This window comes from Chanodichthys erythropterus, chromosome 24 (genome assembly GCF_024489055.1).
Source record: "Chanodichthys erythropterus isolate Z2021 chromosome 24, ASM2448905v1, whole genome shotgun sequence".
Lineage (NCBI taxonomy): Eukaryota > Metazoa > Chordata > Actinopteri > Cypriniformes > Xenocyprididae > Chanodichthys > Chanodichthys erythropterus.
Window position 1 is genome coordinate 18996351 of NC_090244.1, and position 17684 is coordinate 19014034.

The following is a 17684-nucleotide window of genomic DNA, read 5'->3' on the forward strand; positions in this document are numbered from 1 at the left end:
AGCCTAAAATCAATTGCTTTTTAATTTTAGATAAAATAATCAACACTCAAATAACAAATTGTATGCAAACCTGTAAGCTGCACATAAGGCAGTTTTTTCATTAACTTCTAAATGTTTTTACTCCAATTCGTTGTTGAAATATAATCATTTCTACACATCAGTGGCTGTTATTTTAACATCAGATTTATTTAAACATACATTAAATAGCCTAATCAGGATATCACTAAAAGATTAAGTGAAATAATGAATATATTGGCTAATACAGTGCATATATTAAGCGAAAGAGTTCATTTCTCTAGTGAACTAACAAGCTGTGAACACTGAAAGGCTTTTCTGAGGTAAATGCATCATGACATATTGTTGAATACGGACGCTTTCATTGATGTCTTTCCACCGTTGAAACACTGAATGAGCGATTACATGAGATATGACCGTTTCAGTAAGTTGTACTGAATCTTGCAACATACCTTCAGATATTCTGTCATGTTTATTCTGTAACTAGTATTAAGGAGGAAGAGATGAGCACATTTACTTGCGCTCCGCGTTGCGCTGCCGGTTGAACTGAGGCGCCTGTACACTGATCTGTCACCCCACATCAAAGCACGTCAAAATGGCATTTTCTGTTTAAACTTCATGATTTCGTGGACAGAATTTGAAGGATGACACTTTGTTTCTTATCGAAAGTAACAAAACGCACAGATTATTGCGGTTATTGGTGGTGAATATTGGTTGCAATGTAATGCTTCGGTGCACCGTACCGAAAGCCCTGTACCGAAACGGTTCGGTACAAATACGTGTACCGTTACACCCCTAATGTATATATATATATATATATACGAGATGTATGTGTTTGTTTTGTGTGCGTACACATCCTAAGCATAAGCCCAGAAAGCCCCACTTCTAAGACAGCATGTGAATACTGAATTGAGTTCTCTCTCTCGTCTTCTTGCGCTTGAACAGACAAATTCACACAAAATTATCTAAAAACTGTTCGTCTTGCCGAGTATCCTCGTAAACACAGTCAGTTAGGTCTTAAGTGAACGTAAGCTATTGCTATTATTTGCTTTTATTTTATTACTGACCGTTTACTTGTCTTTAGTAATATTTAGTAAAGATTTATTAGTTAGTAGTTTTTGCTGTGGTACCAAAATTGGAATCGAGAATTGTGAAATTTCACTGGTATATGATATTTAGTATCACAACCTTATTAAGGTTGAATGAATCAAACACAATGAAAACTATTTTAATTGATTTATTTATTACATTTTTGTGGTGGGGCCAATTGGGCCATATATACAATTTTTTTTTTAAATAATTAAATATAATAGTATAATGCTTTGAAAATTAGATATTAATTTATAATAAAATATTTATAAAAATTACTCCTTTCATAATAGTTCATATATATTTAAGTAAAAAAATATTTATTTAATCATTTCAGCATATTACATACTCTGGATTTTTACTGTTGATACTGGTCAACAACTTTAAACATGTTTGATTTGTATTATGAGCAATATGCTTCTGTTTGAGTGTAATAATGTTTTGATGACAAAAGATTTAGTTATTCAGAATTAAGGTTATATGATTTGTCTAGGGACTGCCTTTTTCCTATTGGTCTCTGTGGAGGTTTTACTGCAGGGCTACTCTCCCTGGACACTCTCAGTTCAGATAGCATCTCCTGTATTATTAATCACACATGTGCTCAGTGGTCTGCCTGATGTCTTAATCATGCAGCTCTCAGGCTGTTGGAACATATGGGCCTATACAAGACCGTTATCGTTGCTTTATTTGTATTTTTGACCTTCAAAATGTTCACAGTCTAAAACTTGCTTGTAATACAGTTCAATGACTGTTTTCTTCCATTTTTAAAATTGTTTTCATGTGAAGCCCATGCACCCTAATGTAGTGGCCACCCGTAGTCCCGTTTTCCCATAATCCCACTGCTCTTGATTAGCACTTCTCAGCTTCAATAATTGATGGAGAGCTCTTGATCAACAGTTTTCTCTGAGAAACAATGCAGTAGTACCTCCAAACATTATATATGCATTAGATGACTTTTCTTGCGCCAGTCAAGGGGCTCCTTCATATCGTTAGGCAAGATTAAACAAGCGAAGACGGTGCCGTACATGCATCCGCCATTAGCATTCTTTAGCAGGAAGCCAAATATTCCGGTACGGCGGAGCCCCGCATTAGGCGCCATCTCCTGCCCTTTGATTAGCCATGGATTAATAGTACCATTCCGGCTTCCTCCAATCCCACACTGTTTTCGGCACAGGTTAGCACATCTTATTATTAAACAAATGAATTAGTGCTTGGAAATGTGTCATGCATATTACCTTGCAGCAGGAGGCACACAGGGCTGGTCAACTCCCGAGGAGCTCAGGAAAGATCCGCCATGCTCAGTTGACTGTTTGCCTGGCCCTATTAACAGCGCCATGATTTACCGGGGGCCCCTTGTTTGTGCTCGACAACGGAGATGCTGTTAATTTGGGCCGGCGTAAATCAGGCCCAATTAAAGTATTTGGATGTCTGTGACAGGCCCTAACTGCTTAAAATGATACTCAGCCATAAACAAAGACACGGGGTGGGCAGGGACAGCAGAGGGTGGTCTAACATGAGTTAGCGAGAGGAGGCGAGTCGCATCTTAAATATAAAACCTATTGTGTGTTAAGTGGCTAACCTCATTAGCACAATGCTAATGAAAGAGAAAAATGCAGCGGTAAGGACATTTCCATTTGAATATTTTGTAGCCTCAATTTTGTTTATATGCACTATTTTTTTGTTAAACAAAAATCCAATTTCAGATTCTAAAAAAAAAATTCTGTTTATAGGAACCTTGCAATCTGGTTCACATATTCATTTACATGTGCATTACCAACGCTATGTCACAACATTTTTTTACGTATTTTACGAGGTAGCTAATCCGTACAAATTCGTACAACCTCACTCATACGAATTCATATGATTTTTCTAAACCCCAGAGACGGGTAGGTTTAGGGATAGGGTTATGGGTAGGTCACTCGTACGAATTCATACGAATTTGGCAACTTGTAAAATATGTACGATTTAACAAAAAGATTTGAAGTCGTACAAAGAGGATTAGCCACCTCGTAAAAAGACGGCATGTTCAAAAATGGAGAAAGCTGCTGATATAATGTTACAAAACTACCGCAAATATAATTGATAAAAAATCGTTCTGAAGATTTAAGATTCCAATGATTTTGTTCCTCTGTTGTTATTGTTAAAGTTATAACTTCAATAATTATCAAAGAATTAGAATGATTAATAAAACTTTATAGTTATTATTGTTATAGTTATCGTCCTTGGTATGAACGACCTAAAGGGTTAGTTCACCCAAAAATGAAAATTCTGTCATCATTTACTCACCCTCACGTCATTCCAAACCTGTATGAATTTCTTTCTTCTGCTGAACACATAAGATATTTTGAAGAATGTCAGTAACAAAACAGTTGATGGGCCTGACTGACTTCCATAATATTTTTTCCCAAATGTTTCATTACCCATATTCTTCTAAATATCTTTCTTTGTGTTCAACAGAACAAATAATCTCAAACAGGTTTGGAACAACTTGAGGGTGAGTAAATGATAATAGAATTTTCATTTTTGGGTGAACTATCCCTTTAAGAAGGACATATAAATAAATATATGCTTGTTCGTACAATGTTAAACGCATATTTTTGAATCCGACTGAAAAAAATAGTCAGATTCAAGAATTTACATGCTTAATTTTTTTTTCCTGTTGATTGAATTACTTCAGGTCTACACAACCCTTCCAACCCAATCGAAATTTAATTTAAACCAAACACCATTCAATTGATTGAGTTTACATTAAAACTATTCAGTCCGATTGAGCCATCAATCTGATTGCTAGCAGATTATTTGAGCGCATGTAAACGTAGGTAAAGTCTGAAGATCTGGATAGTCTACAATCCATTCACTTCGGTCCCCTATGCATGACCGGACCCCGTTTGTTTCTTGTAAAACTCTTTTTTTTTTTTGTATCTGAAAAAATATGTATCCGCACCTCATTATCCCATTACCTGCCCTTGGGATACTTTTCACATTGTCCTGATGTATAAAAGGTGTTTTTGTTTATCAGTGCGGTAAACACTAATTTAGGCTGGGGTGCGTGGCATGCGGCTGTGATCTTTAGCGGTTTTAGTGGTGTCCTGGGAGACCGAGACATCCCCAGACGCGTGAGATGAAAGATAGATGGAATGCCCCCTCGCCTGGTCCCAGTTGGCTAAGTGCCTCTCGCTCATTACCAAGGTCTCTATGAGCATGTGGGCCGCACGGAGCCGCCCAGCCTCTCCTGATCATATTAAAAGCAGAGCTCATCTGATGACGCCATGCTGTTTACCAGAGTGCCTCGTAAGAGATATTGAGGAGGTGTGTGAGGTTGAATAGTTTACTGACGAGGGAGGGTCATGGGCGTATGTCGTTAACCTTAACTTGTAAATTGGGTTATGGTGTGTATGTTGTCAGTAGATTGTTCTAACAATATTCTTTCTGAAACGTGCTTTTCAGACTAAGCATACATTTGATAGACTTTTGAAAGTTATTTTAGAATCAAACTAAAGGTTGCTCAGCAAGATTTTTCAGACAACATCCAGTGATATCAATAGGAATCAGTGCAATCAGGAATTTCATGTGAGGGTGAAAGATTTCCCTACGCAGATTTTGCTTGTGTTTTAGTTGGTTGTGCAAATTCACCACTTTTAACTGCTTGGTTTGAAAGTCACTTCTGTGTGAACGGTACTTCATTCATCTATATTGACAATAGACAGCTGGACTTTTTTGCCCACAAAATATTTGCTGAAATTTCACTAATGTGCACCTTAAAGGGTTAGAAATCGCATACTCTTGAGTAGGTACTTATTTTGAATAAGTACTTACGTTTCAAGAGCTAAAAAAATATGTTCTATATCAGTGGTTCCCAATCCTGGTCCTGGAGGCACCCCAACACTGCACATCTTGCATGTCTCCGTAAACAAACCTGATTTAGGTCATCAGCTTCTTAATAGAGACTCCAGGACCTGAAAAGGAGAAAGGAGACATGCAAAATTTGCAGTGTTGGGGTGCCTCCAGGACCAGGACTGGGAACGACTGCTCTATATAGTATGAATGTGTGTAGTATAAATGTAATCCGGATGTACTACATTTGCCATGAGTTGCTTCACTGCTATTCATAAATCCTCTCCCATGTCCTCCTGGGATAGTAAAGTGTTCATCGTATGCACACTTGAGAATCTCGCCAGAAGTAGTAGCTCATCTGGGTACATTTTGCCTACTTATTTATGAGTACTGTGAATTTCGGACATACTACTTTTGTCACATGCTGCTTTTCGCCTACTATAGCATAGGAAAGTATGCGATTTTGGACACGGGCAAAGTGTGCAACACTAACTAATTGAAGATAGAGTCAATCAGAACAAATGCACAGCACAACACAACACAAGCTAAAATAAAAAAAGATTGCGGTTTCACAGTAACGGTGACATAAACAATCTTAATTTGTAATGATTCAATGAGGTCAACTACAATAACACATGAAATAAATTCTTAATGTTCAGGATAATGCAGAAAGAGCCATTCTGTACTGTAATGTCAATGCGTCATGCAAAGGGATTAATTCAAACCAACAAAAGTCTCACATAGCCAGATCTATATAGTCTATAGTCTCAAATATAGCAAACTATCATTAACAGTGTAATTTTAATTACCTCATCTGTCGACATGATGCCCGTGAACTGCAGAGCTGGTGAAAACATATGCAGATTGAACATCCATTTCTTAACGGCTGCGAAATGCTTTCTCTCGCCACTGTCATTTTTGTTATGTGTTTATTTTGTTACTGAGAGTAAAGTGAGCAGCACATATTTACATATATTCATCTAAACGTCGCTTTTAGCAGTGTGTGCAGTGTCAGGATAACAGTATATGGCTGCAAAGGTATTTCCAACTTTTATTTACTTCTAAACGAAGAACGGAAATCGTGAGCATATCTGGGCCTTGAGTCTCTTGTACGTTACATGTGCACGTGCGCACGAGCAATGGTTGCTGGCTGCAGTTCACTTAAAGGCCATCAGTGTCGCTAATAACAAGGGTTTCTGAATAGAGGGTATGCATCGACGTCACTTTCCCGCCGAAAACGCGCTCTCTCAGCTGGACTGAGTGGCAAAAGAACCTGCTGCGTGACTGGATTTAACAGGGGAAACTGCGGAAACGCGAGTAGGCTAAAACACTAAAGGTCGGATTCGAAAGTGTTTCTTACAACTTGTCAAATAAACTAATCCATGAATATTGACATGCAGCCAGGAGTCGTGTTTCCTGACTTTTATATGTGCCTGATTTGATGCTGGGGAAATACATTTAAGCAAATGTGCCTGTGAATATTTTATATAACTACAATAGAGGTAGGTTTAAATCCGTGTAATCACTTATATCAATGTTATATCGTCATATTGTCCAGCCCTAAAACATATATAGTTTTATAGTATAGTTTTTGTCAGTGTTTATTTTAAAACACACAATTATGCAGAATATAAGATGGAAAATATTTAATTGATGAGTTGTCAACATAACAATACAATATATACGGTATGATTTTACCTCAAAATCCAACAATTTGACACAAAATGATAACTGCAAATCCATGTTTCTCTGCTGGAGTTCAGCTGTTTCTGTGAATTGCAGTGATCCATTTGCTTCTTTTAGCTTTCAGCAGTCTTTAAATATATACCTCAGGTTTTGTGTCAAAGCTATTTGTACAGTCAACCACAAAGCTCTTTTTCGTTTTGGAAGTATTTTGTGTGTTTTTCGCTGCATTCACGCTGAAAACCAATGCTGCCGTTCAGTCTTTTGCTATTTTACATATTTTATTTCACAGACTGTAAAAAAATATGGACGACGCACCTTCACTCTCTTCCATTGTAGTAAGTCAAGCCGCCAGTTTGTCTATATGGCGGTTACATCTTGAGTCTCGAGTCTGCGCATAGTGAATTTGAAACCCGAGTCTGCGCAGTAGTGAGCACGAAGTTGAGCCGCGAATCGCGATATCAAGGTCCGGCCAAACTCAGAACAACTCATTATTTCGGTGTGAAATAAACAGTTATGGAAAAGTTAAAGCTCCAGTCACCTTGAAGATCCAGAAAAAAAGTCCGTTGGCGCCTCAATTACTACTTTACTCAGAGAAACTTTCAACTTCAACTGTCAATCATGACGTCACACTCCCGTTTTTATAGCATCAAATAATAACTAACTAAAACCAAACTTATTTAAAGAACGAACACTTGAACTAACACCAGCCTGATAAGAACAGCCTAAAATGACAGAAATTGTCTTTGGAAAAAAAAAAAGTGTAGTTTAATTGTTTAGTTTGTCTCACGTCCCACTGGAATACATGGAGGCGGGGTTTATGACATACTGTTTTCAGCCACCTGGGGGCGATCGAGACGCTTTGGCTTAACTTTTCAGGACTCGTGTGCCACGCTTGATTTTATTTACATAATTTTATTGGGGAAGTTACTTTGAAACTAATAAAATTTATAGTTAACTATGGGTGACAGCATTACAGTTGAGCTTATAAAACCAGAAAATACTCTCACTGATATAGGTGAACTGCAATTGACTAAATATTTTTCTACAAAAAAAGAATGTGCAGGGACTGAATGAAAAGAATCAAATGAATCAAAATTATATATATATATATGTGTGTGTGTGTGTGTGTGTGTGTGTGTGTGTGTGTGTGTGTGTGTGTGTGTATTTGTGGAACGACTCAGCTAAATCAATACAATGAAGCAAGTGAACTGGTACAGGGATTCACATTTATTTTATGTAGGTACTCACTGTGTCTGCACAAGGATTCAAATGAAACCGTAAGGGCTCAAAATGAATCTGAGCAGGGATTCAAATAAATTGAACCAGTTAAATCACTTTTTGTTCAGAGCAGTGAAGAGAAAACAGTAAACAATGCCTATATGAATGTGTGCAGGTCAATGTGCATGAGTAACACCTCACGATCCGATTACCACTTGATCATTAATGACATTTTTAAGGAATCTTTAATTTAAGGAAACATTACTAAAGAGTTTGTTGTTTCATGTGATATGTGTTTGAGAAGATGGAAGATCTCAGAGGTCAAAGGTTAAGTGCACTCAAGGGCCAGCTCTGAGTATTACAGATAATTTCATTTGACCAGACATATTGATTCATGACATGTTTGTATATTGTGTGTAACTTAGAATTTTTATTTTTATTTTCCTAGTTATTTAAATTACTTTATCAATGCATACTCAGCTTGCGTATATATATATTATATATATATATATATATATATAGATATATATATATATATATATATATATAGAGAGAGAGAGAGAGTAGTATAAATAAATTAAATTAAAGCAGTTCCATTCCTGGGTGTTTTTGCCATCCACCATTACTTACAAGCTGAGCAGAAGTGGCTTCACTTGAGCTGCTGATCAGTTTGGAAGGTACGACATCCAATAACAAACTGGTATACAGTGTCCCCGTGGCTGTCATGAATTATGCGGTGGTTTGTTACACACACACACACATTCCTGGTCACACTCTGCAGCACAAATATGGGCCCCAGGTAGAGCGCTCATCACTCCTGCTGTTCTTCTCCATATGGACCCAATGAACTGGGGAGAGCTGAGACCCTCCACATGCACACATTGCCCCTCACACGCATACACATGTGCCTGCAAATGCACACAGGGAGATAGACAGGTGTCGTTCATTTTGTAGCCGTTGCCAGCTGTGTGTCAGTCTGTATCTAACAAATGTCACAGTTGTGTGCCAGATGTCTGTCAGACACAGGTTGATGAGGTAAAGACTTGATCCTTTAGTTTTAAAGGCTCTTTCCTTCCTCAATACATCCCTCCATACAGCCATAATGATATTATATTCATCTGTGCCATTGTGAGCAGTATGAAATAATGGTCGACTGAAAGTGGGCTGACTGTGGTGAATGTAGGAGCTCTCCGTGGTGCTGAAAAACATCCAGCTGTAAATATGAGTATGATTATGCTGCAGTGAAAAATGTTAGTCACACGCCATCCACTAATACTGTCTAATCTTGCTATTTTAGTAGAAAAATAACAATGATCATATAATTAAATAGCAAAAGACATTTTATTTGAATTCATTTCAGACTCAACTGGGTTTTACAAATGAAAAAGAAATGACAACAATATAATAAATGTGTGATGTTGATGTAGTATTTAAAAATAAAAGTAATATATATATATATATGGTCCAATTAGGTGACGGTATATGGTGATTTTTTTTGTCCAAAGGCCTTAATAATAATAAAAAACAAAGATATGTCATCCAAAGTATTTAAGGTAGTACAACAAGATCTCTTTTATCGAATGAATCCAAAAGGTTTTAATTATATTTTGCTACATATAAAGGTATTTTAAAGATTTTGAAGTTTCAAAACGTCATTCGGTTTAACCATCCAAAGGCCAATACAGCCATTTCATTTGTGATTAAAATATCTTAAAATGTAATAAATGTATATATTTTTTATTCTGGCATGATTTTATAACATCATATATCAACATAGTGCAAAATGGTATTAAAACTATGTGTAGAAGTTGTTGCTTTGTTATGCAAAAGAATGACCAGAAAAATGAATTTCATTGATGACATTTGGAGTAAGCAATATAAAGGGACCATTTTGGATTAAGTCATGCGGTCAATATCATGTGACAGGATGTGACATCATTCAGACACCTGCAGAGGACCACATGGTCATGAAGCAAAGTAACTAACTCTCTTTTAACTATTTGAAAAATTCATGTTTTCACTTGCTCATACACATGTCTTGAAACATCAGGTCATTGATCAACTGCTATAAAATATGTAAAATGTTGTAATATTATAAAAACTTGTACTAAATATATATATATATTTTTGGCATTTTGCTAGCTAGCTATAGCTATAGATATCATAGATATCTATCTGTAGATATCAGCCGGTTAGCATATCGTCATTCGGTATAAATGACGATACCAAAAGTGTCATTCAGTAAAACTGAAATATAATATAATAAATATAATATAGTATTATATCTATATATATATATATATACATTTATTAATTCAGTTCTCAGTAAACTCAACTGTCTCAGTTGTATGTTTGCCCCCACCTGATGGCCGAATGAAGAACTACCTCTTTATAATCTATCTATCTATCTATCTATCTATCTATCTATCTATCTATCTATCTATCTATCTATCTATCTATCTATCTATCTATCTATCTATCTATCTATCTATCTATCTATCTGTCTGTCTGTCTGTCTGTCTGTCTCTTTTGTTTGCATATTTCCATTTTGGATTTGAAGAAGAAAAAAAATGGTCTGGACAAATGAGTCTTGACCGGCCTTTTAGTAAAACCCCTTTTGATTCCCTCAACGTGCCCAACTACACTCAATTGAGACATCCTCCACACCTGATGTGCTGTATAATGAATGCCTAATTTATGTAATTAGTCCATTAACTGTAATCCCAGCATATGTTCGGCATGCCCTGAAGGCGTTGTTCTCCCAGGTACTTCTTTTTGATGTCATTGAGAAGCAGCTAATTAATTTTACATGCATACTAATATGGGACTCAGCTTAGCGCGCTAACCTTTGTATTTATCGCTGTAACCTTTGTGGGAAACGGAGGAAATCCTGCAAATAACATCAGGAATAACAATATTGCGTTTTCATGGTGTATTAAAATACCACAAAAATTATATTTTGAAATATCCTATATGTATTTATTGGTTTGATTGCAGAGTCCATGTTATAGCCTACATATTACTCTAGCATACTAAAACAAGAATAGCGTTTAAATAGCCTGCACTATTTTCATTAATTTCATATATTTAATCTACAAAGGCTGAGCTCTGTCTGCAGTAGTATATGATTGCACCGCGGTTCCTTTAAGTTATGTGATGATACAGCTAACAAACCATAAGCCCATAATTAAGACAAAGTCCATCAAACAAATGAGGGCAGTGTGAGATAATAGCGTTTAACTGGATTGGCGCGCGAGCCCCTCCCCTATAGTTTCTCTCGCCACTAAAGGCTTTTGAGCGTCGTAATGAGAGCCCTCTGTCTGCTAATTAATTGACATTCTCTTGAATATTCATATGCCGCTTCACAAATACGCTCTTAATTGCAGCGTAAAACATCTCAGGGGAAGCAAATCGCCGCAGACGTCATTAAAACAATGCTGGTCGGACTCTAAAAGGTAGGATGAGTCAGATGTAAAGGTCCGACAGGTGACCAAAAACTCCCCGCGTCTTCTAACGCGCCTCAGCACCTGATCACGTGTTAATGAAGATAATGTAGCCTACGATAAACACACAAATACATGACGACCAAACCAAACTTCAAATCGTGTTTTTCCATAAAAATCGTTTATTGTTATGAATTATAATGCATTTTGTTGGCATATCTCGAAATAGTCATTTTGATTACATGTTAATACAAATGTTTACAATGTCAATTAGGCCTACACCGCCAGCCAGCCATTGAAATTTGTTTATTCATTAGTTCTTTGATAAATCTACATTGCCTGCAGAAAGATGAGGCTAATAATGCGATGAAATAGCTAGACATTGAGTTGACGGAGAGCTCAGCTGGTTCTGCTCGACATGCACAACAGAGACAGAGCGATTAGCAAACAGGCTAATAGGCTAATAATAATCTTGTATAGTATCCTGTATTCCAGTAATATTTATTATATGCCAGCTATATCTTTTGGGTAATTTATGTGATTTATATATGAGACGATGTTCTGTTATTATTTGTATGTCTATTAAGTAATCCATGTGTCATTACTCTTTTTCTATTTTTTTCAATGATTAAGGTCATTTTGATATTTTTGTGGTGCTTAAGGTCATAAGACTAAACTTATTGAGAAAGTGAATGTTGGCATGAGTAGTTTGGTGTGATTTTGTATTTATTCCTTGTAGAAAAGCAAAGCAGGTTTTCTTAATGAAGCCTACTATTTAAAAATGTTTATTTTTCAAATTATTATATTAAATAGGCTAACAATAATATGTAATCAAAGACAGTGTGGTGTAACCGACCCTATTAGGAACTTGTGTGTCAAGATCATTATATTTAAAAAAAAAAAAATCATGTTTTATCAAAAGGAAAGGAATATATTTGAACACATGGTGTAATATATATAAATATTGATAGCCAATATTTTATTGTCAAGTGGTGTAATATAAACAGCAAACAAAAACACAATAACAGCAATAATTTATATATTTGTATAGGCTATTATATATATAGTTATATATTATATATATTATATATAATAGCCTATACAAATATATAAATTATTGCTGTTATTGTGTTTTGTTTTTTTTTTGTTGTTGTTTATATTACACCACTTGACAATAAAATATATATTATAATGTCCCTGCACGGTTTCGCCTCCTTTCGCTCCTTGCATGGATGTAAAAGGCAGAGCGAATATTTCTCCCCCGTCCCTCCTTTTTTCCTGGGTGGCAGCATATCCCAAAGTTGATTCAGTTTGACAATATTGTTTTGCTATCATTCGCTGCCTTACAATGAATGGCATCGATCCTCTTTTAACAACATTTGTTTCCTATTGTGTGGCGGAGGGCAGACGTGTGAAAGTGGCTGTTTGATTCTCTTTTTCATCCGCGTGACCTCAGCCTTTGTGTCCCATCGCCCTGGGAATGTCACGCCTCACTACTCTACTTTAAGATGCTTCAGAAAGTGCCTTTGTTTTTCTGCCTTTTTCAGACGCACACAAAATTGTTCTCGGTCCCTCCAGCTGTAAAAGATACTTAAGACTAGAGCCCCCGGTTCACAAGTGCAATGCAATTTGGCTTAGACCAACCTTTGTTCAGCTTGTACAAATGACCAAACTCACTCGCACATTATACAGTTGATCTACTGCTGCAGGGACTCGAGCCATTCAAGAATCGTGGTGGCATTTGCAGTGCGCCATTCGAGCATGCACTATCCATAGCGCGCGGGGCTGGAGGGAAGAAAAAGCAGCAAATCTTCAGCGAACAAATACACGCTGCTCGTCCTCGTCACATTGGTTAACCGTTAAGTTAAGGACAAAGCTGATTTCCATGACAGCTGCCGGAAACTTTATCCCGCAAAAAAATAGAAAAAAGTGCAATGAGTTGGGTGGTCCCTCATCACAGGTTGATACTGTGCCATTGTGCGCGTGATTAACTGTGAAAACATTTGCCTGAGTGTCTGTAGGATCAGCAGAGGAGCGCACGGGCGACTGGGCTCATTTGCATAATATTGCAAATATATTTTACACGGTACACGTGTAATTAAAAGGTCTGGGAATGCTTAGCATTACAGTAGACCCAAGACGGGCGATCTGAAAAATAGGATTGTGTAGGAAAATGACGCTATGTTTTTAGATGTTTACGTAATTTTTGTCCAATTTAAATTTGAATGTTTATGTAGCCTATATTTTAATGTGTTAGTTCGATTTGTTCGTTTAAAATATATAATAATTGTTATTTTGGATAAGTAGATTTTATCGCCAGAAAATAACATGGGCTAATAAATGTCCATGTTTTCATTTGGTGTTTGTGTAGTGAAGTAGGATTTAACAACAGTTTAGGGATAAGTTGTAGAATTGTAAACTATTTTTATTTATAACGGACAAATTTGTGAATATAATATAAAACTTTGAGGCATGTAGCTCAAAACCCCTTGATCTATACAGGCGTTGAAAAACACTCTTGTTCATTTACATTTTTCAGAGGTCTGAGTGCATTATTTTTATGCCTTTTCGAGGGCTTCCTTTCTTTCCTTGAACACTAGAAAGTCACATAGTTGTTTTTCTATTGTTCCTTGTCTGGGTAAACATTTGGGCAGAGAAATAAGTCGTTTTTAAGAGCGGTAGATACACACAAAAACACAAAATCTCTCTCGCTGAAGGTGTCGGATACTGTCAGATTCATTGAAGAATACTTGCTCTGTCACACAACCTCGACGATGCTTCCCAAAGACAGCCTCAGAAGAACTCTGGAAAACTTCATGTGAAAGAAGCCTGGAAAATTGGAATCCTTTGGCCCTTTTCTGTCAATACACAAGCAGAGGAATGACAAGTTAAAAGAAGTACTTCACGGCGCAGCGAGAAGCTGCATGACTTCCTAGCTTGGAAAGAAAGTGTTTCTGAGACGGTGATTGTGTGGCAACCAAGGAAACTATAACGCTTTGCTTGGTACTTTCCTCCTGTTTTGTAAATATTAGCTTCCTGGTAAAAGTCTTTTTTTTTTCTTCTTTTTTTTCCCGCGGTTTAGATACAGACCTCTTCCCTCCTGCATCTTCCAAACAGGCATCAAAATAAACAATGCGTATTGCTTCTAATCACTTGTATGGTTGATTCTATTCGCGATCCGTCAGAGCAGTCAGGGGTCTCATTGGTGGATTTATGGAGGAAAATTTGCATAAATTATGAGCAAATCCGCGAGCTCGTGTGTGGTCCATCGCATTGCAAACTCGCCAAGCGGAAAGGTGGCCCTTGGTGAGCTCTGAAAAAAAAAGCTTGAATGGCTATTGCTCAAAATAGGCTTCCATTTGGTTTTCACATTCATATAATTGACTTATGGATATTTTATACAGTTTTCACAACGCCACTCTGAAGGCTTTATTTGCATATCTGAAGTACTTTTCAGTTTGCTTTACATGAGCACAAAAGCCCGCCTGGCATTATGAAGTTTCATTTCAAGAAGGTTTTTTTTTTTGTGTGTGTGTGTGTGTGTGTGTGTGTGTGTTTGTTTTGTTTAAATGTTTGCCCATTTTCTTGTGTACCCTTTAGGTCATGTCAATTGTGTGGCTTTAGGAAAAATAGACCTATCTCACACTTTTACTTTTAAAATAAAAATAATTCTGAATTGTTATATTAACATATGTTGGAAGCCTTAATCTGTACATAGGTCGTGTCTTTTTATATTTATCCTGTCGTCGGCTTTGTGAAGAGGTTTCTCAAGTAGGTATTGCTGTTAATATTGCAGGATGTGCTCGCGCATTTAAACCCGCAATAATGAGATCTTGCTACATCTTTAAAAGTAAGCGAATATTAATCATTTGCAAAAATGTGCTTTGATTTGTTCACAGTTTACACTACAGTGTTAATGTGTATTTGCATAAGTAAGCACCGTGTAATACTAATGAACTATGTGTAATTATTTAGTAGCACGCATCGTCATTGTTATTAATTGCATCGTAAATATGTTTTCATCATTATGCCATAACAAGATTTTTGTTTCCATCCATTAAATTTGTCACAATAACTTCTTTAATTTCAACCAATTTTTTTAGCTCGTTAAATTATCAGTGAAATCAAAGCGGCCGTGAAATAAAATAATCCGCGACGGTTGAAATTTTCATTAAAAAAAATAAATAAATAATAATAATAATAATAATAATAATTAAAGGCAGCAACTGAACTTGCGTTTCAAATTCAGTATTTTTTTAGTGTGATTATAAAGTGTTTTAATAAAAATATGTATCGCCTAACTGTAGTAAAAGACCATCCGTGAAACGTTTTCTAGATGCTAATAAACATATGCTTATGGGCTAAATGACACATGTATGACTCCCTTGGCTCATTATAATAACGAGGCGCTCTGGTTAGTCATGTGGAAAAAAATGTGTCGTTACATGGTTTAATTTGCCCTCCACATGTTTACGTTGGGATGCAATTGACATTTTCGCTCTAAGGAGGCATAACAAAGCAGGCAAAAGTCATACGAACTGTGTCATGACAGCAAGACAAGCAAAAAGTAACTGTGACGATACAATGCAAACTGCATGCAAGTTCCAGCCAATTTCCATGTCAAACATCCCATTGCTCAGTAGCTCCATTTGTACGTGTGAATTGTAGACCAAGCACCCTACGAAGCGCACAGAAAGGTTCACACACATACCTTCACACACTGTTACCGGGTGCCATCGCAGTTCAATTCCGGTTGCCGAGCCTTTTCACCCCTTTGCTCTGTCTTCAAATGGAAATGATTTCTATTGGCCCAAGGTGTCCATGTAAATAGGTGTAAATGAAACCAGATTATGCCTTTCTCCCAGCCCCCCTCCTCCCAAGGCGATTGTCATGTGATAGCAAAGAAGTGGCACATTAATGAAGCGCCTCTACAGGGGTCTTTTCTGCCCATGTCGCCACATAAAACTATCAGATGGTTAGAGGAAGGACATGGAGGCAGCCACTTAGCTCTTAGTCTTATCAAGAAAGAGGGAGAGAGAGAGAGGATCTGGTCCATTCAAGCTGGCCTGGGAAGAAGGAAACCCCTACTACTACTACTTCTTCTTCTTCTTCTACAGCTTCTTTCGTGAGTTCACAGCTCCAGAGAAGTGAACTTGCTGGACGAGTCTCGGCTCTCTTTAAAGAAAAACTTGCATACGGTAAACATTTCCAGCTGAATTCCAACACAAAAATTGGACAGGATGCCTAGACCTGGGAGAAACACTTACAGCGACCAGAAACCGCCGTACTCCTACATTTCCCTCACCGCTATGGCCATCCAGAGCTGTCCGGAGAAGATGCTTCCTCTCAGCGAGATCTACAAGTTTATCATGGACCGTTTTCCCTACTACCGGGAAAACACCCAGCGCTGGCAGAATTCCCTGCGCCACAACCTCTCCTTCAACGACTGCTTCATTAAAATCCCCCGGCGCCCGGACCAGCCCGGCAAGGGCAGCTTCTGGGCGCTCCATCCCAGCTGCGGCGACATGTTCGAGAACGGAAGTTTCCTGCGACGCCGCAAACGCTTCAAAGTGATGACATCAGAGCACCTGGCACCCAGCAAGCCCTCGGACGCTGCCCACTACCTCCAGCAGCACGCCAAGCTCCGGCTCAGCGCCCTGGGCACCCACCTCCCCCAGATGTCCAGCTACAACCTGGGAGTGTCCCAGCCGTCCACGTTCAAGCACCCGTTCGCCATCGAGAACATCATCGCCCGAGAGTATAAAGTGCCAGGGGGGCTGGCGTTCTCCACCGGGTATCCCCTGCACAACCAGCTGACCACAGCCTGGCCCCATATGTACAGCACTAGCGTGATGGACAGCGCGGCGCCCATCTCCATGACCAGCAGCGATTACAGTGCCTACGGTGTGCCCATCAAGTCGCTCTGCCACGGCGGACAGACCTTACCGGCGATTCCCGTCCCGATCAAGCCCACCCCGGCGGCGTTGCCTCATCACATCCCCGCTTTCCTGTCGAACTCTCCCCAGTCGCTGAGCCCGACCTCCCCGCAGACAGCGACCAGCCAAAGCAGCCCTGCCACCCCGAGCGAGACCCTGACGGGTCCCGCGACGCTGCAGTCGGTCGCTGTGCACTGACACCTGCGAACTGGGCCTCCCTATACTCCAAAGTTGAATTTTAATTATAGACCTTGAAAAACACTGGCTATACAATCAAGGCAAGAGCTATCTATGTTGCAGTGATGTTAATTTATGTGTATGTGTTGAGATTTTAAGTGTTCCAATCACATGGATCGACACGGATATCATATTGTAAAATGGAGAGTTTTTACATTTTAAATATCCAGAATTTATGTGTTTATTCGAATGGGTTGACTGCTGACAAAATCCAAGCACTGCGATC

At 38.1% G+C, this 17684-nt stretch overlaps 1 protein-coding gene across 1 annotated transcript; it reads left to right on the forward strand.

Moving 5' to 3' along the window:
- Nucleotides 1-16525: 16525 nt before the first annotated feature.
- foxb1a (forkhead box B1a) lies at nt 16526-17419 on the forward strand. The gene has a single exon (XM_067380340.1). It carries the CDS (start codon nt 16526-16528, stop codon nt 17417-17419), a length of 894 nt encoding a protein of 297 aa, XP_067236441.1.
- Nucleotides 17420-17684: the final 265 nt, after the last annotated feature.